The 27154-nt window shown below is 45.6% G+C and overlaps 1 protein-coding gene across 1 annotated transcript in view; it reads left to right on the top strand.

Annotated features, from left to right (window-relative positions):
• Nucleotides 1–27154, top strand: part of nipblb (NIPBL cohesin loading factor b) — a gene marked incomplete at its 3' end in the record, with an annotated part of 524975 nt that overhangs the window by 451503 nt on the left and 46318 nt on the right. The window contains exons 36-39 of the mRNA XM_070871482.1: nucleotides 2058–2198; nucleotides 18857–18950; nucleotides 20591–20745; nucleotides 24905–24995. Coding sequence (XP_070727583.1) covers nucleotides 2058–2198; nucleotides 18857–18950; nucleotides 20591–20745; nucleotides 24905–24995 — 481 coding nt within the window. The remainder of the gene's footprint in view (nucleotides 1–2057; nucleotides 2199–18856; nucleotides 18951–20590; nucleotides 20746–24904; nucleotides 24996–27154) is intronic.

Here is a 27154-nt window from a genome sequence, read left to right as displayed (position 1 = left end):
CCAAAGCAGTGTATCTGTTTTGCAGGGGGATGACCGCAGGGGACCCCTGCACTAGCTTCCTTGCACTGCTCTTCTTGCTGGTCTTCCATTCGCTATCTGGCTGTGGACCCTTTACCTGCGGTACGACCAGCTCGCTACACGTGATACTCACGTCATTCTCAGCATGGACTGGAGGGTAGCTAATATAACACCACTTTTTAAAACAGGAGGCAGAGAGAAAACGGGGAATTATAGAGCGGTTAGCCTGACATCGGTAGTGGGGAAAATGTTGGAATCAATTATTAAAGATGAAATAGCAGCGCATTTGGAAAGCAGTGGCCGGATCGGTCCCAAGTCAGCATGGATTTATGAAAGGGAAATTGTGCTTGACACATCTAGAATATTTTGAGGAAGTAACTGGTAGAGTGAACAAGGGAGAACCAGTGGATGTGGTGTATTTGGACTTTCAAAAAGACAAGGTCCCACACAAGAGATTGGTGTGCAAAAATTAAAGCACATGGTATTGGGGGTAATATACTGACATGGATAGAGAACTGGTTAGCAGACAGGAAGCAAAGAGTCGGGATAAACGGGTCCTTTTCAGAATGGCATGCACTGACTGGTGGAGTGCCGCAGGGCTCAGTGCTGGGACCCCAGCTATTTACAATATACATTAATGATTTAGATGAAGGAATTGAGTGTAATATCTCCAAGTTTGTAGATGACACTAAACTGGGTGGCGGTGTGAGCTGTGAGGAGGATGCTAAGAGGCTGCAGGGTGACTTGGATAGGTTAGGTGAGTGGGCAAATGCATGGCAGATACAGTATAATGTGGATAAATGTGAGGTTATCCACTTTGGTGGCAAAAACACGAAGGCAGAATATTTCCTGAATGATGGCAGATTAGGAAAAGGGGAGGTGGAATGAGACCTGGGTATCATGGTTCATCAGTCATTGAAAGTTGGCATGCAGGTACAGCAGCCGGTGAAGAAGGCAATGGCATTTTGGCCTTCATAGCGAGGGGATTTGAGTATAGGAGCAGGGAGGTCTTACTGCAGTTGTACAGGGCCTTGGTGAGGCTTCACCTGGAATACTGTGTTCAGTTTTGGTCTCCTAATCTGAGGAAGATTGTTCTTGCTATTGAGGGAGTGCAGCGAAGGTTCACCAGACTGATTCCGGGATGGCAGGACTGACATATGAGAGACTGGATCGACTCGGCCTTTATACACTGGAGTTTAGAAGAATGAGAGGGGATCTCATAGAAACATAAAAAATTCTGACGGGACTGGACAGGTTAGATGCAGGAAGAATGTTCCCGATGTTGGGGAAGTCCAGAACCAGGGGACACAGTCTAAGGATAAGGGGTAAGCCATTTAGGACTGATATGAGGAGAAACTTCTTCACTCAGAGAGTGGTGAAACTGTGGAATTCCCTGCCGCAGAGAGTTGTTGATGCCAATTCATTGGATATATTCAAGAGGGAGTTAAATATGACCCTTACGGCTAAAGGGATCAAGGGGTACAGAGAGAAAGCAGGAAAGGGGTACTGAGGGAGTGATCAACCATGATCTTATTGAATGGAGGTGCAGGCTCGAAGGGCCGAATGGCCTACTCCTGCACCTATTTTAATGTTTCTATATGATAGTGTTTAAAATGATGAAAGGATGGGACGGGGTAGATAGAACCAGACTGTTTGCAGTAGTTGAGGTGCCATAGATACAAAGGTAAATGTGAGATTTAGAACAGAGGGTGGGGGAAACCTTGACACAGTTGTGAGGCTGTGGAATTCAGTTCCAGGGTTAGTGGTTTGAGATTAGATTGGATGATTGATGAAGGGATATGGGAACAGGTTGGATAACTGTTGACTATTTGTTCATGTGGAGGGTAAACGCTGACATGCTGGTTAGGCTGAATAACCTGTTTCTGTATTGTTAACTCTGTTTTTGTATGAAATTAAAATGGCTATGGTATAGCTCTTTCAGAGAGCCAATGTGTGCGCTGTGGGTCAAATGGGTGCCTTTTGTGCTGGAAGATTCCTAATTGTGTTCTGAATTTCCCATTTGTTCTTTCCATTCCCAGACACAGAGTGACTTCCTGGTCATCTGCAATGTGGCAAAGATATTGGAACTGGTGGTCCCGTTGATGGAGCATCCGAGTGAGACCTTTCTGGCCACGATAGAGGAAGACCTCATGAAACTTATCCTTAAGCACGGAATGACGGTAAAAATCGAGAGCAGTTTTAATGAGAGTGGAGACACAGAGGTTATTTTCTGCAGCGTGCTGCTGACAGAGCTGTGTCCAAGGCATGGGTGTTAAAGGTTCTGGAATAAGGCGGCTTGATGGAGTTGAGATATAGAATGGCGGAACAAGCGAGAGAGAGTGAATGGTCTCCTGTTCCTATGTCAATTGACTACTTCAAAAAGGAGCTGGAAAAATATCAGCCTGGTATCTGAGATTGTAGAGAGATCAAATGCTGCGCAGGGAGCAATGACAGGGTGGGCAGTGATTTGATTGATTTTGGGAAAATTTATGCAGATCTAAAGCTCAAGGGATTAAAAGGGCGGTGGCAGCGTAGATAGAAAATTGGCTATGGGGCAGAAAGCTGGGAGTATTGGTGAACGGTTATTTTTCAGACTGGAGGGAGGTATACAGTGGTGTTTCCCAGAGGTCGGTATTCATAGAATCATAGAAATTTACAGAACGGAAAGAGACCATTTGGCCCATCGTGTCCACGCCGGCCGACCAAGAACAACGCGGCCTAATCCCACTTTCCAGCTCTAGCTCTGTAGCCCTGCAGGTTACGGCACTTCAGATGCACATCCAAGTTCTTTTTAAATGTGGCTCTACCACCCTTTCAGGCAGTGAGTTCCATACCCCCACCACCCTCTGGGTGAAGAAATTTCCCCTCAAATCCCTCTAAACCTTCGACCAGTTATTTTAAATTTATGCCCCCTGGTTGTTGACTCCAAGGGAAATAGGCCCTTTCCATCCACTAAATCCAGGCCCCTCATAATTTTATACACCTCAATCAGGTCTCCCCTCAGCCTCCTCTGTTCCAAGGAAAACAACCCCAGCCTATCCAATCTGTCCTCATAGCTAAAATTCTCCAATCCCGGCAACATCCTCGTAAATCTCCTCTGTACCCTCTCCAGTGCAATCACGTCCTTCCAGTCATGTGGTGACCAGAACTGCACACAGTACTCCAGCTGTGGCCTAACTAGTGTTTTAAACAGTTTTTATAACCTCCCTGCTCTTGTATTCTGTGCCACGGCTAATAAAGGCAAGTATTCCATATGTCTTCTTAACTACCTGGCCTGCTATCTTGAGGGATCTGTGGACCTGCACTCCAAGATCCCTTTGTTCCACTACACTTCTCAGTGTCCTACCATTTAATGTGTATTCCCTTGCCTTGTTAGCCCTCCCCAAATGCATCACCTCGCACTTCTCTGAATTAAATTCCATTTGCCACTGCTCTGCCCACCTGACCAGTAGATTGATATCCTCCTGCAGCCCATGACTTTCCTCTTCATTATCAACCACACAGCCAATTTTAGTGTCATCTGCAAACTTCTTAATCATACTCCCTATATTCAAATCTAAATCGTTGATATATACCACAAAAAGCAAGGGACCCAGTACAGAGCCCTGCGGAACCCCACTGGAAACATCCTTCCAGTCACACAAACATCCATCATCCATTGCCCTTTGCTTCCAACCTCTGAGCCAATTTTGGATCCAACTTGCCACTTTGCCCTGGATCCCAGGGGCTTTAACCTTCTTGACTCGTCTGTCATGTGGGATCTTACCAAAGCTTGGGATTACGGAGACGTGGCTCCAGGATGATCACGGCTGGGAACTCAACATCCAGGGATATTCAACATTTAGGAAGGATAGAATAAAAGGAAAAGGAGGTGGGGTAGCATTGCTGGTTAAAGAGGAGATTAATGCAATAGTTAAGAAAGACATTAGCTTGGATGATGTGGAATCTATATGGGTAGAGCTGCTGAACACCAAAGGGCAAAAAACGTTAGTAGGAGTTGTGTACAGACCTCCAAACATTGGTAGGGATGTTGGGGAGGGCATCAAACAGGAAATTAGGGGTGCATGAAATAAAGGTGTAGCAGTTATAATGGGTGACTTTAATATGCACATAGATTGGGCTAGCCAAACTGGAAGCAATACGGTGGAGGAGGATTTCCTGGAGTGCATAAGGGATGGTTTTCTAGACCAATATGTCGAGGAACCAACTAGGGGGGAGGCCATCTTAGACTGGGTGTTGTGTAATGAGAGAGGATTAATTAGCAATCTCATTGTGCGAGGCCCCTTGGGGAGGAGTGACCATAATATGGTGGAATTCTGCATTAGGATGGAGAATGAAACAGTTAATTCAGAGACCATGGTCCAGAACTTAAAGAAGGGTAACTTTGAAGGTATGAGGTGTGAATTGGCTAGGATAGATTGGCGAATGATACTTAGGGGGTTGACTGTGGATGGGCAATGGCAGACATTTAGAGACCGCATGGATGAATTACAACAATTGTACATTCCTGTCTGGCGTAAAAATAAAAAAGGGAAGGTGGATCAACCGTGGCTATCAAGAGAAATCAGGGATAGTATTAAAGCCAAGGAAGTGGCATACAAATTGGCCAGAAATAGCAGCGAACCCGGGGACTGGGAGAAATTTAGAACTCAGCAGAGGAGGACAAAGGGTTTGATTAGGGCAGGGAAAATGGAGTACGAGAAGAAGCTTGCAGGGAACATTAAGGCGGATTGCAAAAGTTTCTATAGGTATGTAAAGAGAAAAAGGTTAGTAAAGACAAATGTAGGTCCCCTGCAGTCAGAATCAGGGAAAGTCATAATGGGGAACAAAGAAATGGCAGACCAATTGAACCAAGTACTTTGGTTCGGTATTCACTAAGGAGGACACAAACAACCTTCCGGATATAAAAGGGGTCAGAGGGTCTAGTAAGGAGGGGGAACTGAGGGAAATCTTTATTAGTCGGGAAATTGTGTTGGGGAAATTGATGGGATTGAAGGCCGATAAATCCCCAGGGCCGGATGGACTGCATCCCAGAGTACTTAAGGAGGTGGCCTTGGAAATAGCGGATGCATTGACAGTCATTTTCCAACATTCCATTGACTCTGGATCAGTTCCTATGGAGTGGAGGGTAGCCAATGTAATCCCACTTTTTAAAAAAGGAGGGAGAGAGAAAACAGGGAATTATAGACCGGTCAGCCTGACCTCAGTAGTGGGTAAAATGATGGAATCAATTATTAAGGATGTCATAGCAGCGCATTTGGAAAGAGGTGACATGATAGGTCCAAGTCAGCATGGATTTGTGAAAGGGAAATCATGCTTGACAAATCTTCTGGAATTTTTTGAGGATGTTTCCAGTAAAGTGGACAAAGGAGAACCAGTTGATGTGGTATATTTGGACTTTCAGAAGGCTTTCGACAAGGTCCCACACAAGAGATTAATGTGCAAAGTTAAAGCACATGGGATTGGGGGTAGTGTGCTGACGTGGATTGAGAACTGGTTGTCAGACAGGAAGCAAAGAGTAGGAGTAAACGGGTACTTTTCAGAATGGCAGGCAGTGACTAGTGGGGTGCCGCAAGGTTCTGTGCTGGGGCCCCAGCTGTTTACATTGTACATTAATGATTTAGACGAGGGGATTAAATGTAGTATCTCCAAATTTGCGGATGACACTAAGTTGGGTGGCAGTGTGAGCTGCGAGGAGGATGCTATTAGGCTGCAGAGTGACTTGGATAGGTTAGGTGAGTGGGCAAATGCATGGCAGATGAAGTATAATGTGGATAAATGTGAGGTTATCCACTTTGGTGGTAAAAACAGAGAGACAGACTATTATCTGAATGGTGACAGATTAGGAAAAGGGGAGGTGCAACGAGACCTGGGTGTCATGGTACATCAGTCATTGAAGGTTGGCATGCAGGTACAGCAGGCGGTTAAGAAAGCAAATGGCATGTTGGCCTTCATAGCGAGGGGATTTGAGTACAGGGTCTGGGAGGTGTTGCTACAGTTGTACAGGGCCTTGGTGAGGCCACACCTGGAGTATTGTGTACAGTTTTGGTCTCCTAACCTGAGGAAGGACATTCTTGCTATTGAGGGAGTGCAGCGAAGATTCACCAGACTGATTCCCGGGATGGTGGGACTGACCTATCAAGAAAGACTGGATCAACTGGGCTTGTATTCACTGGAGTTCAGAAGAATGAGAGGGGACCTCATGGAAACGGTTAAAATTCTGACGGGTTTAGACAAGTTAGATGCAGGAAGAATATTCCCAATGTTGGGGAAGTCCAGAACCAGCGGTCACAGTCTGAGGATAAGGGGTAAGCCATTTAGGACCGAGATGAGGAGAAACTTCTTCACCCAGAGAGTGGTGAACCTGTGGAATTCTCTACCACAGAAAGTAGTTGAGGCCAATTCACTAAATATATTCAAAAGGGAGTTAGATGAAGTCCTTACTACTCGGGGGATCAAGGGTTATGGAGAGAAAGCAGGAAGGGGGTACTGAAGTTTCATGTTCAGCCATGAACTCATTGAATGGCGGTGCAGGCTAGAAGGGCTGAATGGCCTGCTCCTGCACCTATTTTCTATGTTTGCTAAAATCCATATACACTACATCATACGCACTACCCTCATCGTCTTTCTTGGTTACCTCCTCGAAAAATTCAATCAGGTTAGTCAGACACGACCTTCCCTTAACAAATCCGTGCTGACTGTCCCTATTTAATTCTTGCCTTTCTAAATGTAGATTTATCCTGTCTTTCAGGAGTTTTTCCAATAATTTTCCCACCACTGAGGTTAGGCTGACAGGCCTGTAATTACTCGGCCTATCCCTTTTGTAAAAAAGGAAAAGATTAACAAAAGTAAATGTGGGTCCCTTACAGGCTGAGACAGGAGAAATTATACTGGGAATAAGGAAATGGCAGAGAAATTAAACAAATACTTTGTGTCTGTCTTCACAGAAGAAGATGCAAAAAAACATTCCGGAGATAGTGGAGAGCCAAGGGTCTAGTGAGAATGAGGAACTGAAAGAAATTAGTATTAGTTAAAAAAAATAATACTGGAGAAATGAATGGGACTGAAAGCTGATAAATCCCCTGGACCTGATGGCCTACATCCTAGGGTTTTAAAAGAGATGGCTGTAGAGATAGTGGATGCATTGCTTGTCATCTTCCAAAATTCCATAGATTCTGGAACGTTTCCCGCAGATTGGAAGTTAGAAAATGTAACCCCAGTATTTAAGAAAGGAGGGGGAGAGAAAACAGGGAACTACAGACCGGTTAGCCTGACATCAGTAGTAGGGAAAATGCTAGAATCTTTTTAAGTAATAGGGCACTTAGAAAGTAATAATAGGATTGGTCAGCGTCAACATGGATTTGTGAAAGGGAAATCGAGTTTGACAAATCGTTCCAGTTTTTGAGGTTGTAACTAACATTTGATGAGGTGCCACACAAGAGGATATTAAACAAAATTGGGGCTGATGGAATTGGGGGTAATATACTAACATGGATTGAGGATTGGTGAACAGACAGAAAACAGAGAGTGGGAAGAAATGGCTCATTTTTGGGTTGGCAGGCTGTAACTAGTGGGGTGGTACCATCAGTGCTTGGGCCCCAGCTGTTTACAATCTATATCAATGATTTGGATGAGGGGACCAAATGTAATCGATCCAAGTTTGCTGTACAAAGCGAGTTGGGTATTTGCGTTATGAGGAGGAGAATATAGACAGGTTAAGCAAGTGAGAAAGACCATGACACACGGAATGTAGGGCCCAAGTTTCGGCCTCAGTTACTCCTGATTTTTTGGAGCAACTGGTGTAGAACGGAGTATCTTAGAAATTCAAATTCTCGGCATTTAGTTTGCTCCAGTTCTAGTCAGTTAGAACAGTTTCACTTTGGAACAGAATTTTTTTTTCAAAAGGAGGCGTGTCCGGCCACTTACGCCTGTTTTCAACGTTTCGGCAGTGAAAACGTACTCCAAACTAACTTAGAATGGAGTAAGTGAAGATTTTTGTACGCTTGAAAAAACCTTGTCTACACTTTAGAAAATCAGGTGTAGGGAATGGGGGGGAGGGGGGTTTAAAGGGAAGTTTACAAACATTAAACACTTCAGTTTTACAAATAAAGAGCCATCATCAATAATAAATGATAAATACATCAATAAATCAACCAATAAAATCAAAAAAAATGAATAAGAAATAATTTTTTTTTTAAAATCAATAAATAAAACATTTTCTACTTACCGACTGCAGCACCGGGAGCCCTCCAACAGCGTGTTGGGATGCCCCTCCCCCCCCCCCCCCCCCCCAGTGTGTCTCTGTCAGTGTCTCTATCTCTCTGTCTGTGTGTGTCTCTCACTCTGTCTGTCAGTGTCTGTGTTTCTGACAGCAAGAGGGGGAGGGGGGAGGAGGGGTGGTGGTGTGGGGGGGTGAGAAGGGAGGGGGGGTGGGAAGGGAGGGAAGGGAGGGGGGGTGGGGAGGGGGGGTGAGAAAGAAGGGGGCGAGGAGAGGTAGGAGGAGGGGGGGAAGAGAAGGGAGGGAGGGGCGTGAGAGGAGGGAGGGGCGGGGGGGTGAGAGAAGGGAGGGAGGGGAGGGGGGGTGAGAGAAGGGAGGGAGGGGAAGGGGGGTGAGAAGGGAGGGAGGGGAAGGGGGGAAGAGAGGGAGAGAGAGAGAGAGAGAAAGAAAGGAAGGAGAGAGGGAGGCTGAACGTGCTGGGCCCGGCCCAAGACTTCGAGCTTAGACTTATCGGATTGACAGGTAGGTGGCGTCGGGTCCGGGGGGGTCGGGAGCGCGGATCGGGGGCAGAGATCAGTCCGGGGGGGTGGGGGGAGATCGGTCGGGAGCGTCGGTCGGGGAGGGGGGGGGGGGGGAGCGGAGTTCGGATGGGGGGGGGGGTCGGGAGGAAGCAGGAGCTGGCCGTGGGAGGAGCCTTATTCACGCAGCCCCAGTGAGGCCATTGGGCCAGGGCTAGGGGCTGCGTGCTTCGGGCCCCTCCCACACAGTTTTGGACGCCTGGAGCTACTGCACATGCGCGCCCACTCTAGTGCGCATGTGCAGAGGTCCCGGCACTGTTTTCAGCGCAGGGACCTAGCTCCGCCCCCTACAGCTCCTGCCGCGCCGAGGGCCAGAGGACGAGCAGGGAGCCGGAGAATATGGAAGTTTTTTTTAGGCGCACTTTGTGGTGCGAAAAACGGGCGTCCAGGTCGGGACTGCGCCGTTCTAGGCGTGGCTCGAAACTTGGGCCCATAATGTGGAGAAATGTGAAGTTATTCACTTTGGTCAAAAAAATAGAAAAGCAGAGTATTTTTTAAATGGTGAGAGATTGGGAAATGTTAAAACAAAAGCAAAATGCTGCTGGAATCAAATAAAAATAGGAATGCTGGAAATCTCAGCGGGTCAGGCAGCATCTGTGGAGAGGAAAACAGAGTTAACATTTCAGATTGATGACCCTTCGTCTGAACTCTGGGATTGGGAAATATTGGTGTTCGGATGGACCTTGTACAGGTATAACGTCAGGAAACCTCGGGTCCGAGGCCATTCCGGTTTTAGGGTTTTTTCTGGATTTCGGTGCCAAAAATCCGACGGCCCAAATCCGGAAACCTTGTGGATGATTTTCGGGTATTTCCGGATTTCGGAGCGAAAATCTGACGGCCCAAATCCGGATACCTCGGACGATTTTCGGGCATTTCCGGATTTTGTAGACAATCCGACGTCTCTGATCCAGAAAGCCTTGGGCCTGGTTTCGGGTATTTCTGGATTTCGGAGACAATCCGACATCCCGAATCTGGAAAGCCTTGGGCCGACTTTTGTGAATTTCCGGATTTTGGAGCATGACATCCGACGGCAACCTCGAGGCCTCGCTGAGCTGCATATATTTTGGATTCCTGCTTGGAGAAAGGTGTGTACAACTTAAAAGTCCGTTTTTCGGAAAATATTTCTGGATTCCCAACGACGACTGTTGCAACCTGCACAATGTCCGGTTTTCGGACAATTATGGTTTTTAGAACTCCGGATTTCACACGTTCTGCCTGTACATGAATCACTGAAAGTTAACATGCAGGTACAGCAAGCAATTGGGAAAGCAAATGGTATGTTGGCCTTTATTACAAAAGAATTTAAGTACAAGAGTGAAGATGTGTTATTACAATTATATAGGGTCTTAGTGAGACCATACCTAGAGTATTGTGTACAGTTTTGGTCTCCTTATCTAAGGCAGGATATACTTGCAACGCAGGTTCACCAGACTGATTCCTGGGATGGGGAGATTGTCCTATGAGGAGAGATTGAGTAGACTGGGCCGATATTCTCTGCAGAGTTTAGAAGAATGAGAAACAGAAACAGACTCAATTCTTACAGGGTTTGACAGGGTGGATGCAGGGAGGGTGTTTCCCCCGGGCTGGGGAGTCTAGAACCAGGGGTCACAGTCTCAGGATAAGGGGTCAGCCATTTAGGACTGAGATGAGGAGAAATGTCTTCACTCAGAGGGTGGTGAATCTCTGGAATTCTCTGCCCCAGAGGGCTGTGGAGGCTCAGTCGTTGAGTATATTCAAGACAGAGATTAATAGATTTTTGGATATTAAGAGAATCAATGACTATGGGGATAATGCAGGAAAGTGAAGTTGAGGAAGTTGATCAGCGATGATCTTATTGAATGACAGAGCAGGCTCGAGGGGCGACTCCTGCTCCTATTAAGTTCTTATGTCAGACTGGTGAAATGGGCAGACACGTGGCAGGTGAAATTTAAGAGAAGTATGAAGTGATGCATTTTGATAGGAATAATGAGATACAAAATGAACTCAAAGGTCCAATATTAAAGTGGGTGCTGGAGCAGAGACCTGGGTGTGTATGTACACAAATCTTTTAAGGTGGCAGAACAAGTTGAGAAGGCTGTTTAAAAAAAAGCATATGCGATCCTTTGCTTTATTAAGAGGAATAGAGTACAAAAGCAATGAAGGTATGCTGAACCTTTTATGAACTTCGGAACAGGAGTAGACCATTGAGCCCCTCTAGCCTGTTTCACCATTTAATGAAATCCAGGCTGATCTCCGCTCTAACTCCATATGCCCGCCTTTGCCCCATATCCCTTAATACCTTCATTCCGATCAGCCATAATCTTATTGGATGGTGGAACAGGCTCAAGGGGCCAAATGGCCGCCTCCCGCTCCTATTTCTTATGTTCTAATACCTTTGTTTAACAAAAATCTATCAATCTCAGATTTAAAGTTAACAATTGATCTAGCATCAATTGCTGTTTGCGGAAGAGAGTTCCAAACTTCTACCGCCTTTGTATGTAAAAGTGTTTTCTAATTTCACTTCTGAAAGCTCTAGTTTTTTGACTGCACCCTCTAGTCCTAGACTCCCAAACGGTGGAAATAGTTACTCTCTATCTACCCTATCTGTTCACCTTAATATCTTGAAAACTTCGACCCTTAACCTTCTAAATTCCAGGGAATGCAACCCTAATTTTTGTAATCGCTCCTCCTAATTTAACCCTTGGAGTCCGGATATCATTCTGGTAAACCTACGCTGCATGCCCTCCAAGGCCGATATTACATAGGGTATACGGCATAGAAACGGGCCCTTCGGTCCATGCTGGCATTTATGCTCCACTTGAGCTGCCTCCTGTCATTCCGCATCTAAGTCTCTCAGCATAGCCTTCTATTCCCTTCTCCCTCATATGCGTGTCTAGCCTCCCCTTGAATACTATTCACTTCAACCACTCCCTGTGGTAGCGAGTTTCACATTCTCACCACTCTCTGGATGAAGAAATTTCTTCTGAATTCCCTATCGTATTCCTTGGTGACTATCCTGTATTGATGGCCTCCAGTACTGATCTTATCCACTCCACCAAAACCCCCCACAGCCTCAAACACCTCCATTACATCACCCGTCAGTCTTCCCTTTCAAGAGAAAAGAGAGACAGCAATAGACCCCTCCGAAGGTGTGGTGCAGAGAACTGCTCACAGTACTCCAGCTGTGGTCTAACCAGAGTTTTGTATAGCCACAGCATATCTTCTACCCCTTGTATTCTAGGCCTCTAGATATAAAGATTAGTCTTTTTGATTATTTTCTATACCTGCAGGTTAGCAAGGCCATATAAAAGGCAAACCAAGCACAAGGGTTTTTATCTAGAGGTATAGAATTGAAAAGTAAGGAAGTTATGCTAAACCATAAATATGACCATAAAGGAAATCTGTGTTTGGAAGCAGACAACGTAGGTATGATTCTTAATGAATACTTTGCATGTGTTTTCACAAAAGAGAGGAGTGATGCAGACTTTGCAATGAGGGAGGAGGAGCGTGAAATATTAGACGAGTTAAACATGGTGAGAGAGGAAGTTTTAAGGGGCTTAACAGCTTTGAAAGTGGATAACTCCCCAGGCCCAGATGAAATGTATCCCAGGTGGTTATGAGAAGCAAGCGAGGAAATAGCAGAGGCTCTGACCATCATTTTCCAATCCTCTCTGACTACAGGTGTGGTGCCAGAGGACTGGAGGATTGCTAACGTTGTATCTTTGTTTAGAAAAGGATGGACCGAGTAATTACAGGCCAGTCAACCTAACCTCGATGGTGGGAAAAATATTGGGAAAAGTCCTGAAGGACAGGGCAAATCTTCTTTTGGAAAGACATGGATTAATCAAAGACAGTCAGCGTGGATTTGTTCAGGGAAGGTCATGTCTGACTACCTCCTCGCAAAATTCAATCAAGTTAATCAGGAGGGTCGATGAGGGCAGTGTGTATGATGTGGTGTATATGGATTTTAGCAAAGCTTTTAATAAGGTCCCACATGGCAGACTGGTCAGCGAAAGTAAAAGCCCATGGGATCCAGGGCAAAGTGGCAAGTTGGATCCAAAATTGGCTCAGGGGCAGGAAGCAAAGGGTAATGGTCGATAGGTGTTTGTGACTGGAAGGCTGTTTCCAGTGGGATTCCGCAGGGCTCAGTGCTGGGTCCCTTGCTTTTTATGGTATATATCAATGACTTGGACTTGAAGAGATTAGTGTGCAAAATTAAAGCACATGGTATTGGGGGTAATGTACTGACGTGGATAAAGAACTGGTTGGCAGACAGGAAGCAGAGAGTCGGGATAAACGGGTCCTTTTCAGAATGGCAAGCAGTGCCGCAGTGCTGGGACCCCAGCTATTTACGATATACATCAATGATTTAGATGAAGGAATTGAATGTAATATCTCCAAGTTTGCAGATGACACTAAACTGGGTGGCGGTGTGAGCTGTGAGGAGGACGCTAAGAGGCTGCAGGGTGACTTGGACAGGTTAGGTGAGTGGGCAAATGCATGGCAGATGCAGTATAATGTGGATAAATGTGAGGTTATCCACTTTGGTGGCAAAAACAGGAAGACAGAATATTACCTGAATGGTGATAGATTAGGAAAAGGAGAGGTGCAATGAGACCTGGGTGTCATGGTACATCAGTCACTGAAGTTTGGCATGCAGGTACAGCAGGCGGTGAAGAAGGCAAATGGATGTTGGCCTTCATATCTAGGGGATTTGAGTATAGGAGCAGGGAGGTCTTAATGCAGTTGTACAAGGCCTTGGTGAGGCCACACCTGGAATTATTGTGTTCACTTTTGGTCTCCTAATCTGAGGATGGCCGTTCTTGCTATTGAGGGAGTACAGCAAAGGTTCACCAGACTGATTCCTGGGATGGCAGGACTGTCATATGAGGAGAGACTGGTTCAACTGGGCTTGAATCGACTGGAGTTTAGAGGGATGAGAGGGGATCTCATAGAAACATATAAAATTCTGACGGGACTGGACAGGTTAGAGGCAGGAAGAATGTTCCCGTTGCTCGGGAGTTCCAGAACCAGGGGTCACAGTCTAAGAATAAGAGGTAAGCCATTTAGGACTGAGATGAGGAGAAACTTCTTCACTCAGAGAGCAGTTAACCTGTGGAATTCCCTTCCGCACAGAGTTGTTGAGCCCAGTTCATTGGATATATTCAAGAGGGAGTTAGATATGGCCCTTACAGCTAAAGGGATCAAGGGGTATGGAGAGAAAGCAGGAAAGGGGTACTGAGGGAATGATCAGCCATGATCTTATTGAATGGTGGTACAGGCTCGAATGGCCTACTCCTGCACCTAATTTCTATGTTTCAATCTCATCAATTTCCCTAACACACTTTCCTGACTAATGAGGATTTCCTTCCATTCCTCCTTCTCGCTAGACCCTTGGTCTCATATTATTTCCGGAAGGTCATTTGTGTCTTCCTTCGTGAAGACAGAACCAAAGTATTTGTTCAATTGGTCTGCCATTTCTTTGTTCCCCAGTATAAATTCACCTGAATCTGACTGCAAGGGACCTACGTTTGGCTTCACTAATCTTGAGATTGATCTCCTTACAACAACAACTTGTATTTGTATAGCGCCTTAAAGAAAAGAACGACTTATTTTGATAGCGCCTTTTACGACCATTACAGCCAATGGAGTACTTTTGAAGTGTAGTCGTAGAATCATAGAAATTTACAGCATGGAAGAAGACCATTTCGGCCCATCGTGTCCGTGCCGGCTGACCAAGGGCTACCCAGCCTAATCCCACTTTCCAGCTCTAGGTCTGTAGCCCTGTAGATTACAGCACTTCAAGTGCACATCCAAGTACTTTTTAAATGGGGTGAGGGTTTGTGCCTCTACCACCCTTTCAGGCAGCGAGTTTCAGTCCCCCACCACCCTCTGGGTGAAGAAATTTCTCCTCTAAACCTCCTACCAATTACTTTTAATCTATGCCCACTTGTTGTTGACCCCTCTGCTAAGGGAAATAGGTCCTTTCTATCCAGGCCCCTCATCATTTTATACACCTCAATAAGATCTCCCCTTAGCCGCCTCTATTGCAAAGAAAATAAACCCTTCCTGTCCAATCTTTCCTCATAACTAATATTCTCCAGTCCAGGCAACATCCTCGTAAATCTCCCTTGCACCCTTTCCAGTGCAAGCACATCTTTCCTGTAATGTGGTGACCAGAACTGCACGTAGTACTCTAGCTGTGGCCTGACTCGTGTTTTCTACAGTTTAAGCATAACCCCCCCTGCTCTTGTATTCCATGCCTCGGCTAATAAAGGTAAGTATTCCATATGCCTTCTTAACCATCTTATCTACATGGCCTGCTACCTTCAGGGATCTGTGGACCTGCACTCCAAGGTCCCTTTGTTCCTCTACACTCCTCTGTGACCTACCATTTAATGTGTATTCCCTTGCCTTGTTAGCCCTCCCCAAATGCATTACCTCACACTTAGCCAGATTGAATTCCATTTGCCACTGTTCTGCCCACCTGACCAGTTCATTGATATATTCCTGCAGCCACAGCTTTCTTCTTCATTATCAACCACACAGCCAATTTTAGAATCATCTGCAAACTTCTTAATCATATCCCCTACATTCAAGTCTAAATCATTGATATATACCACAAAAAGCAAGGGACCCAGTACTGAGCCCTGCAGAACCCCACTGGACATAGCCTTCCAGCCACAAAAACTCCCATCAACCATTACTCTTTGCTTCCTGCCTCTGAGCCAATTTTGGATCCAACTTGTCACTTTGCCCTGGATCCCATGGGCTTTTACTGTTGTGACCAGTCTGCCATGTGGGACCTTATCAAAAGCTTTGCTAAAATCCATATACACTAAATCAAGCACACTACCCTCATCGACCTTCCTTGTTAGCTCCTCAAAAAAAATTAAGTTAGACACGACCTTCCCTTAACAAATCCATGCTGACTGTCCTTGATAAATCCATGTCTTTCTAAATGAAGATTTATCCTGCCCCTCGGAATTTTTTCCACTAATTTTCCCATCACTGAGGTTTGGCTGACAGACCTGTAATTACTCGGTCTGTCCTTTCTCCCTTATTAAACAAGGGTACCACATTAGCAGTCCTCCAGTCCTATGGCACCTCACCTGTAGCCAGAGAGGATTGGAAAATGATGATCAGAGCCTCTGCTATTTCCTCTTTAGCTTCTCTTAACAGCCTGGGATACATTTCATCCGAGCCTGGGATTTATCCACTTTCAAAGCTGCTAATCCCCTTAATACTTCCTCTCTCTGTTTATTTCATCTAATATTTCACATTCCTCCTGCGTGATTGCAATGTCTGTGTCGTCCTTCTCTTTTGTGAAAACAGATGCAAAGTATTTATTAAGAACCATACCCACGTCTTCTGCCTCCACACATAGATTTCCTTTATGGTCTCTAATAGGCCCACTCTTTCTCTAGTTATCCTCTTGCTCTTAATGTAGTAATAAAACATCTTGGGGTTTTCCTTGATTTTACTTGCCAATATTTTCTCATGCTGTCTCTTTGCTTTCCTAATATCCTCCTTAATTGCACCCCGCACTTTCCATACTCCACTAGTCACTGTTGTCATGTAGGGAAAATGGCAGCCAATGTGAGCACAGCACGCTTTCACAAGCAGCAATGTGATAATGACCAGATAATCTGTTTTCATTATGTTGATTGAGGGATAAATATTGACCAGAACACTGGGGATAATTCCCCTACTCCTCTTCGAAATAGTGCCATGGAATCTTTTACGATGACTTGAGAGAGCAGACGGGGCCTCGGTTTAACATCTCATCTGAAAGACGGCACCTCCAACAGTGCAGCGCTCTCTCCTTCACTGTAGTGAAACATCCCAAGGGCGCTTCACAGAAATATTATGAGATAAATCAATTTGACACCGAGCCGCATAAGGAGAAATGAGGGCAGGTGACCAAAAGCTTGATCAAAGAGGTAGGTTTTAAGGAGTGTCTTGAAGGAGGAAAGAGAGGTGGAGAGGTTTAGGGAGGGAGTTCCAGAGCTTGGGGCCCAGGCAACAGAAGGCACGGCCACCAATAATGGAGCGATTATAATCAGGGATGCTCAAGAGGGCAGAATTAGAGGAGCGCAGATATCTCGGGAGTAGGGGGTTTTGGGGCTGGAGGAGATTACAGAGATGGGGCGAGGCCATGGAGGAATTTGAAAACAAGGATAAGAATTTTGAAATTGAGGCGTTGCTTAACCAGGAGCAAATGTAGGTCAGCGAGAATTTTGAAATTGAGGCGTTGCTTAACCGGGTGCAAATGTAGGTCAGCGAGACCAGGGGTGACGGGGGAGCAGGGCGGTGCAAGTTGGGACACGGGCTCAATGAAGGGAAGGTTAAGAGGAGATTTCATTGAGGTGTTCAAAATGATGAAGGGTTTTGATCGAGTAAATAAGGAGACGTTGTTTCCAGTGGCAGGAGGGTTGGTAACCAGAGGACACAGATTTGAGGTGATTGACAAAAGAACCCGAGGTGATGTGAAAAATAAATAATGCAGTTGTGATGTGGAACGTGCTGTCTGAGACAGTGGTGGAAAGCACATTCCAGCATCATTTTTAAAAGGGAATTGGATGAATACTTGAAGGGGGAAAATTTACAGGGCTATGGGGAAAGAGCAGGGGAGTGGGACTCACTGGATTACTCGATCAAAGAGCAGGTACGATGGGCCAATTCGCTGCCTCCTGTGCTGTATCATTCTAAAATTCTAACTTTCCCTCCAGATTAAATTTCAAGGGCAGAGTTTAGCGGGCAGTGTTGCTGGGTGCTAGCTGGGGACAGGGTTGGCAGATCGGAACAGGAGGGGGCCATTCAGCCTCGAGCCTGTTCCACGATTCTGTACCTAAACTCCATTGACCTGCTTTACTCCATATCCCTCGATAACATTGCCTAACAAAAATCGGCTAATCTCAGTCTTGAAAGCTCCAATTAACGCACAGCTTTTTTGAGGGGAGGGGAGGGAGAGTGGTGGTGGTGGAGTTTCAGATTCCCACTACTCTTTGTGTGAAAAGTACTTGCTGATTTCCCACATAAATGGCCAAGCCTAGAATTACGTGTATGTTCACTGTATCACTCACTGCCTTGCGGCCCTGCTCGCTGCCACACTACCTCTGATCTCGCCTCCTTCAGAACGTAGAGGTGAAATCAGAACAAAACCTGATTCTCCACACGGGGTCACGAATACTTGTCTATGCGATGGTGAGTTTCCTCCTTCCTTCCTTCCCTTCAGTTTGAGGTGACAGCCTATTTAAGAACATAAGAAATAGGAGCAGGAGTCGGCCATACGGCCCCTCGAGCCTGCTCCGCCATTTAATACGATCATAGCTGATCCGATCATGGACTCAGCTCCAATTACAACCCTCAGAGAGAAAAAATTCCTCCTCATCTCGGTTTTAAATGGGCGGCCCCTTATTCGAAGATCATGCCTCCTAGTTCTAGTCATCCCCATCAGTGGAAACATCCTCTCTGCATCCACCTTGTCGAGCACCCTCATAATCTTATACGTTTCGATAAGATCACCTCTCATTCTTCTGAATTCCAATAAGTAGAGGCCCAACCTCCTCAACCTTTCCTCATAAGTCAACCCCTTCATCCCCGGAATCAACCGAGTGAACCTTCTCTGAACTGTCTTCAAAACAAGTATATCCTTTCGTAAATATGGAAACCAAAACTGCACGCAGTATTCCAGGTGTGGCCTCACCAATACCCTGTATAACTGTAGCAAGACTTCCCTGCTTTTATACTCCATCCCCTTTGCAATAAAGACCAAGATTTCATTGGCCTTCCTGATCACTTGCTGTACCTGCATAGTAACCTTTTGTGTTTCATGCACAAGTACCCCCAGGTCCCACTGTACTGCGGCACTTTGCAATCTTTCTCCATTTAAATGATAACTTGCTCTTTGATTTTTTTCTGATGGTTACAAACATTTAGTGCAGCTGAAGAGGAAAGGCCATATTCCGCGGTGTTATTCGCTGACGTGGATGTGATGAATGTTGAGAGTTGGTCTGTTTAGCGTCACTAGCTAATGCGGCTTTATCTTGTTCTCTGGCAGGTCGTGCAGCACTGTGTGAGCTGTCTGGGAGCTGTAGTGAACCGAGTAACTCACAACTACAAGTTTGTGTGGGCCTGTTTCAATAGGTATTATGGTAAGTAGCCCTTCATATTCTTCCTCCCAAACTGCACCACCTCACACTTATCTATATTGAAATTCATTTGCCAATTACTTGCCCATTCTGCGAGCCTCTCAATTAATATTGACGGGAGGAAAACCCTGAAAGCTGTACGTTTAGGGTGTTGGGGCCCAGATGCCCGTATTCCTGATGGCTCAGTGCACGGTAAGGTTCAGAACCATGCTGGCCATTTCTGCTCTGTGCTCAGTTAGTTGGTCTCTGTTAGGGCTCTATAATTTAATTGGCACCAACAATCTCCTTTATTACAGAGGGGAAGTCAGCCAGTTCCTGCTTCTGTTTGCTGAAAGGCAGTTGTGTGAACATCGGGTGAGTAACTGAAGCAGGCTCGCTGGGCTCCACCCCTCCACAGTGCCGACTCTCTGTCTGAACTTGCACAGGAACTGTGAGCACAGAAAGAGGCCGCTTGACCCATTGTGTCGGTGCAAGCTCCGCAATGGCATTACCTACTCGAACCTCACTTCCCTCAACTGTCCCCACAGCCTATAATATCTTTCCTCAACTCTTTCTCAAGAGTTGTGATTGGCTCAGCTTTAGTAGCCATTTTCAAACTTGGCTAACAGTTTGTGTGAAAAACATTCTTTTTTTGACCACCTGCTTTTAAACCTTTTCAGAATTTTGAGCCCTTCTATTAAATTTCCACTCTGTAGTGTGGGAACGGCCACATGTAGGTCAGACCAGGTAGAGGTGAAAGGTTCCCTTCCCTGAAGGATATTCGTGAACCATTCAATAAATGTGATAACTTGTGGGCTAGCTCCAAAATAATTGATTATGAAAGCTGCTAGATTGTCATAAAACTCCAACTGGTTCACTAATGTCCTTCAGGACATCTTTACCCCAACTCAGTCTGATCTCTGGTCCACTGTATACAGTTGGAGCACAGTCCTTTGCAGTCTGATTTCAGTTGGACCAGAATTGTGATGAATAAAGTGGCCTATGGGCTTACTAGGACACAAGGTTGACCACTGGAGGGATAATAAGGTAAAGTCACAGTCACCACCTTTTGTAAAGGTTGGGAGTGGGGTAAATAGGGGAAATTGTACAAGAATCTCAATCGCCTTGGTCTCTGGGGGAAAAGGAAGAGAACATTGGGATTCCAGCCATCTGCTTCTGGAAATCATGGGAAAGAAGGTATCTAGTTTACTTGCACAGGGCACTGGCCTTTTATGTGCATTTAATGGAGGAGCTCCAGTGCAAGAAGGTGGGTGTGTCTTTTAGGGATTAAAACCTGAGACAAACTCATTAGTTAGCACAAGGAAACATAAGAAATAGGAGCAGGAGTAGGCCTTTTGGCCCCTCGAGCTGCTCCGCCAGTCAATAAACGGTGTCTTCATGTGAGGCTACCTGGCATGACATAATCCCACAAGGGAAGGTCTGCTCTTCCTGGAGCAACCATGCACAAGGTTACTGTGGAGGGAATCTGCAAGGCACTAACCTGGAACCATATCCGTGTCTCTACCATTAGTACCAAGCAGCCAATGGTGGGATAGTGCTGGAAACGAATGTCCTGTGACCAGCGTCCTGTTACATGAACCTCAAAACATGAGAAAGACTAACAAAAGTCACTTTTTGTATAATGTGTTTTACTCGTGTGGCAGGTGCTCTAACAAAGCTGAAGACACAGCACCAGGAGGATTCTAACAGCACCGCTCTGGTTGGCAATAAACCGGCCCTCCTTCGCTCCCTATTTACCGTTGGTGCACTGTGCCGTCACTTTGACTTCGATCAAGAGGAATTTAAAGGCAACACTAAGGTAGTACTTGTGCATCTATAATTATGGGGAGGTTGATAACATAAGAAATAGGAGCAGGAGTAGACCATAAGGCCCCTCGAGCCTGCTCCGCCATTCAATAAGACCATAGCTGATCTGATCATGGATTCCGGTCCACTTCCCTGCCTGTTCCCCATAACCCTTGACTCCCCTATAGTTCAAGCATCTGTCTATCTCAGCCTTGAATATATTCAATGACTCGGCCTCCACAGCTCTATGGGGTAGAGAATTCCAAAGATTCACGACCTTCTGAGAGAAGAAATTCCTCCTCATCTCCATCTTAAATGGGCAACCCTTATTCTGAAACTATGTCCCCTAGTTCTAGATTCCTCTCTGCATCTACCCTGTCGAGCCCCCTCAGAATCTTGTATGTTTCAATAAGATCACCTCTCATTCTTCTAAACTCCAGTGAGTACAGGCCCAACCTGCTCAACCTTTCCTCATAAGACAACCCTTTCATCCCAGGAATCAACCTGGTGAACCTTCTCTCCTCCTTAAATAAGGAGACCAAATCCGTGCACAGTACTCCCGGTGTGGTCTCACCAGCACCCATGTATAATTGTAGCAGGACTTCCCTACTTTTATACTCCAACCCCCTTGCAATAAAGGCTAACATTCCATTGGCCTTTCTAATTTCTTGCTGTACCTGCATGCTAACCTTTTATGTTTCATGTACAAGGACAGCCAGATCCCTCTACCGCAGCATTCTGTGATCCCTGATTTAAATAATATTTTGCTTTTCTATTCTTCCAACCAAAGTGGATAACCTCACATTTTATCACATTATACTCCATCTGCCAATTTTTTGTCCACTCATTTAACCTGTCTATATCCCTTTGCAGACTCTCTGTCCTCCTCACAACTTGCTTACCCATCTATCTTTGTCAGCAAATTTGGTTACAATACACTCGGTCCCTCCATCCAAGTCATTAATATAGATTGTAAATAGTTGCGGCCCCAGCACCAATCCCTGTGGCACCCCACTAGTTACAGTTTGCCAATCTGAAAATGACCCATTTATCCCGACTCTCTGTTTTCTATTAGTTAGCTAATCCTCTATCCAAGCTAATATATTACCCCCAACACCCATGAGCTCTTATCTTGTGTAGTAACCTTTTATATGGCACCTTATTGAGTGCCGTTTGGAAATCCAAATACACCACATCCACTGGTTGCCCTTTATCCACCCTGCCCGTTACATCCTCAAAAAACTCTGATAAATTTGTCAAACATGATATCCCTTTCATAAAACTATGCTGACTCTGCTTGATTGTATTATGATTTTCTAAATGTCCTGCTACTACTTCCTTAATGGATTCCAGCATTTTTCCAATGACAGATGTTAGGCTAACTGGCCTATAGTTTCCTGCTTTCTGCCCCCTCCTTTCTTGAATAGGGGCATTAGATTTGCAGTTTTTCAATCCGCTGGGACCTTTCCAGAATCTAGGGAATTTAATCATTTTAAATACTCCTTTAGATAACTTTGATGTGTAAAGAATTGTGAAGAGCTTGTACCAAGAAGCAAGTCACAGGTTTCAGCCTCAATATGCTCCAGCAACCCCATTCCTCCTCCCTCCGGGTTTACATGTGACCTAAGCACCAATCCAGTCCATTTCAATACCTTGCATCAAACACGGAGTCTCCACTGGATGGTTTTGATCGAGCTGCTCAATGTCCCATGTGATGATCATGTAGCCCATTCAGGCTTGTACACAAGTGTCAGATCAGCGGATCAAATGTCTGCATCGTTTAATGTACCATTGTACCTACTTGTAGCTTCTGCAGGCATGCTCCTTGCACCACAGCTGGCCCAAGCAAGACCACCAGATATTCTGGACTGTATAGGTAGTACATAAGACATTAGTTCCTTTGATTCTTCAGATTCGATCATTCTTTTGCTATGCCACACACAGTATGTGCGGCCTACTTTGCATCTTAGTTGGAAGTATTTCTTATTCATCTGGTGATGCGCAAAGTATATTTGGTTCAAATGGGAACTCGCACTTTCCAACAAAATGTCTAAACTGTATGGCACAGAAATCAATGCATTCTTCTGCAATGGTCCGTGTACAGGTGCAATTCAACAACTTGAATTTATATAGCACCTTTAAGATAAGAAAACATCCCACGGCACTTCACAGGAGAATTTTAAAATGGAGGCGTTGGTGGACTGGGAGTCAGAGTAGGTCAGCGAGCACTGCGGGGGATGGGTGAAACAGGACTTGGTGCGAGTTAGGATATATGCACGAGAGTTTTGGATGAGCTCAGGTTTATGGAGGGTGGAAGATGGCAGACTGACCAGGAGAGCATTGGAATATTCGTGGCTAAAGGTAACAAAGGCGCACGGATGTGAGCAAGTGGGGCCTTCTCATGTTGGATGCGTGGGAGAAAATCTCTAACATATAGAGCATGAGGGTCTTGAACAGCTTGTTAATGTTCCTGCACTTTCAGATAGTGCATCCAGAAGGATAGCTCACTGCACAGGAAGTGATTTTAGTAATGGTAATCTCCCTTCAGTTGCTTCACATCTATCTCTATGAACATAATTAGTTTCTCAGCTCCCTGAAAATTCAGTACAGACTGCTGTTTAAATTGTACCTCAGGAAGCTGGGATTGCTCAACAACTCGGAGTAGTCCCAACCAGTGCACGATCTGTTCTTCATGGGTATGCACTTGCAGACATAGTACAGTGAGATAATGCGACTCGATTCCTTGCCTTCTCCTAGGATGCAGGATGGGACACGTGGCTGTAGTCACATCAGCTGCAAGACTGACACCTTTTAAACCTGAGCACACTGGCATTCGGGACACACTCTAATCCAAAGTCAAAGTGGAAGAAAAGTTTCATAGGATAAAGAAAAAAAGGGAGGCTTATGACGGATACCGAGGGCTCAATACTGCAGAAACCCGAGAGGAGTATAGAAAGTGCAGGGGTGTAATTAAAAAGGAAATTAGGTTCTTAATGAATACTTTGCGTCTGTTTTCACAAAAGAGAGGGGCGAAGGGAGACATTGCAATCAGAGAGGAGGAATAGGAAATATTAGATGAAATAAACATAGTGAGAGGAAGTAATAAGGGTTTTACCAGCTTTGAAAATGGCTAAATCCCCAGGCCTGGATGAAATGTACCCCCAGGCTGTTAAGAGAAGCAAAAGAGGAAATAGAGGCTCTGACCATCATTTTCCAATCCCCTCTGGCTATAGGTGTGGTACTGGAGGACTGCTAATGTGGTATCTCTGTTTAAGAAGGGAGAAAGGGATAGACCGAGTAATTACAAGCCAGTCAGCCTAACCTCAGTGGTGGGAAAATTATTGGATTGGATAGGCTGAGTTTGTTTTCTTTGGAACCGAGGAGGCTGAGGTGTATAAAATTAAGAGGGGTCTAAATCATCTATCATCATCATAGGCAGTCCCTTGAAACGAGGATGACTTGCTTCCACGCCAAAAAAGGATAAGTTCACAGGTGTTCCAATGAAGGACCGAAAATTCCAGGTCCTGAACTACATCCTGAAGGTTGGAAGATGCCTGTGCGTGGATTTTTTTTTTTAACACCAGCCACCACACGGGCTTGACAGAGCTAGGTCTTGGTCCAGTGGCGAGGATTACTCAAGACGACTGGAGACCTGCTCTGCTGCACGGACCTCGTGCACACACATATCACAGTGTGGGCTGGTCCGTGCTGCCCCTGGGGTCTAGATAGAGTGGATAGGAAAGACCTATTTTCCTTAGAGGGGTCAACAACCAGGGGGCACAGATTTAAAGTAATTGGGGGGAGGTTTATAGGGGATTTGAGGGGAAATTTCTTCACCCAGAAGGTGGTGGGGTGGAACTCACTGCCTGAAAGAGTGGTAGAGGCAGAAACCCTCACCATATTTAAAAAGTACCTGGATGTGCACCTGAAGTGCCGTAACCTACAGGGCTACGGACCCAGAGCTGGAAAGTGGGATTAGGCTGGGGAGCTCTTGGTTGGCCGGTGTGGACACGATGGGCCGAATGGCCTCCTCCCGTGCTGTACATTGCTCTGATTCGAGGAAAGAGGTGCTTTATATAGCAGAGACCTTTTTATGGAAGAAAATGAGTGAGGAATGACTGCTTGATTTTTGGTATTTACTGAGCTCGCTTTTCTGTCCTCTTCACATTCAGGTGGTTATTAAAGAGAAGGTGCTAGAACTTCTGCTCTACTTCACAAAACACGAAGATGAAGAAGTTCAGACCAAAGCAATCATAGGGTTGGGTAAGTGGTGTAAATTGTTACTGTACCAGTAATGGGATAGGGCAGGGGGTGGAAGCGGCCCTCGTGCTGTGACTTGGGATAGTGCCAAATCTCCTGTCTCCAAACTACTATTTACTATGCAATGCACTATTTCATTCATAAAAAACAAAACAATTGCAAATCATAGAAGGGTTACAGCACAGAAGGAGGCCGTTTGGCCTGTCAGCCCATGCCAGCTCTCTGAAGAGCAGTCCAGCTAGTTCCACTCTCCCGCCCTTTCCCCATAACGCCGCGAATTTTGTTCCTTCAGGTACTTGTCCAATTCTCTCTTGAAAGCCATGATTGAATCTGCCTCCACAACACTTTTAGGCAGTGCATTCTAAATCCTAACTACTCTCTGCGTAAAAAAGTGTTTCCTCATGTCGCCTCATGAACCCAGCCAGAACCACTCAGATCCAGACCTCATTACAGCCTTGGTCCAAATATGGAAAAAAGAGCTGAATTCCGGAGGTGAGGTGAGAGTGACTGCCCTCGCCATCAAGGCAGCATTTGACCGAGTGTGGCATCAAGGAGCCCGAGTAAAATTGAAGTCAATGGGAATCGGGGAAAATGCTCCAGTGGCTGGAGTCATACCTAGCACAAAGGAAGATGGTTGTGGTGGTTGGAGGTCAATCATCACAGCCCCAGGACATCACTGCAGGAATTCTTCAGGGCAGTGTCCTCGGCCCAACCATCTTCAGCTGCTTCATCAATGACCTTCCCTCCATCATAAGGTCGGAAGTGGGGATGTTCGCTGGTGATTGCACAGTGTTCAGTTCCATTCACAACTCCTCAGGTAATGAAGCAAGACCTGGATGATTTTCAGGCTTGCTGTCATGGTACATCAGTCATTGAAAGTTGGCATGCAGGTACAGCAAGCAGTGAAGGCAGCAAATGGCATGTTGGCCTTCATAGCTAGGGGATTTGAGTACAGGGGCAGGGAGGTGTTACTGCAGTTGTACAGGGCCTTAGTGAGGCCTCACCTGGAATATTGTGTTCAGTTTTGGTCTCCTAATCTGAGGAAAGACGTTCTTGCTATTGAGGGAGTGCAGCGAAGGTTCACCAGACTGATTCCCGGGATGGCAGGACTGACATATGAGGAGAGACTGGATCAACTGGGCCTTTATACACTGGAGTTTAGAAGGATGAGAGGGGATCTCATAGAAACATATAAAATTCTGACAGGACTGGACAGATTAGAGGCAGGAAGAATGTTCCCGTTGCTCGGGAGTTCCAGAACCAGGGGTCATAGTCTAAGAATAAGAGGTGTAAGCCATTTAGGACCGAGATGAGGGGAAACTTCTTCACTCAGAGAGTTGTTAACCTGTGGAATTCCCTGCCGCAGAGAGTTGTTGATGCCAGTTCATTGGATATATTCAAAAGGGAGTTAGATATGGCTCTTACGGCCAAAGGGATCAAGGGGTATAGAAAGAAAGCAGGAACAGGGTACTGAGGGAATGATCAGCCATGATCTTTTGAATGGTGGTGCAGGCTTGAAGGGCCGAATGGCCTACTCCTGCATCTATTTTCTATGTTTCAATCTCATCAATTTCCCTCACACAATTTCCTAACTAATGAGTATTTCCTTCAGTTCCTCCTTCTCGCAAGACCCTCGGTCCCGTAGTATTTCCAGAAGGTCATTTGTGTCTTCCTTCATGAAGACAGAACCAAAGTATTTGTTCAATTGGTCTGCCATTTCTTTGTTCCCCAGTATAAATTCACCTGAATCTGACTGCAAGGGACCTACATTTGTCTTCACTAATCTTGAGATTGTTCTCCTTACAACAACAACTTGTATTTGTATAGCGCCTTTAAAGAAAAGAACGACTTATTTAGATAGCGCCTTTCACGACCATTACAGCCAATGGAGTACTTTTGAAGTGTAGTCGTAGAATCATAGAAATTTACAGCACGGAAGAAGACCATTTCGGCCCATTGTGTCTGTGCCGGCTGACCAAGGGCTACCCAGCCTAATCCCACTTTCCAGCTCTAGGTCTGTAGCCCTGTAGATTACAGCACTTCAAGTGCACATTCAAGTACTTTTTAAATGGGGTGAGGTTTTGTGCCTCTACCAATCTTTCAGGCAGCGAGTTCCAGACCCCCACCACCCTCTGGGTGAAGAAATTTCTCCTCTAAACCTC

The sequence above is a fragment of the Pristiophorus japonicus genome, unplaced genomic scaffold (assembly GCF_044704955.1).
Source record: "Pristiophorus japonicus isolate sPriJap1 unplaced genomic scaffold, sPriJap1.hap1 HAP1_SCAFFOLD_253, whole genome shotgun sequence".
Classification (NCBI taxonomy): domain Eukaryota; kingdom Metazoa; phylum Chordata; class Chondrichthyes; family Pristiophoridae; genus Pristiophorus; species Pristiophorus japonicus.
The sequence above is the reverse complement of the archived record's forward strand: the minus strand, read 5'-3'. Positions and strand labels throughout refer to the sequence as shown.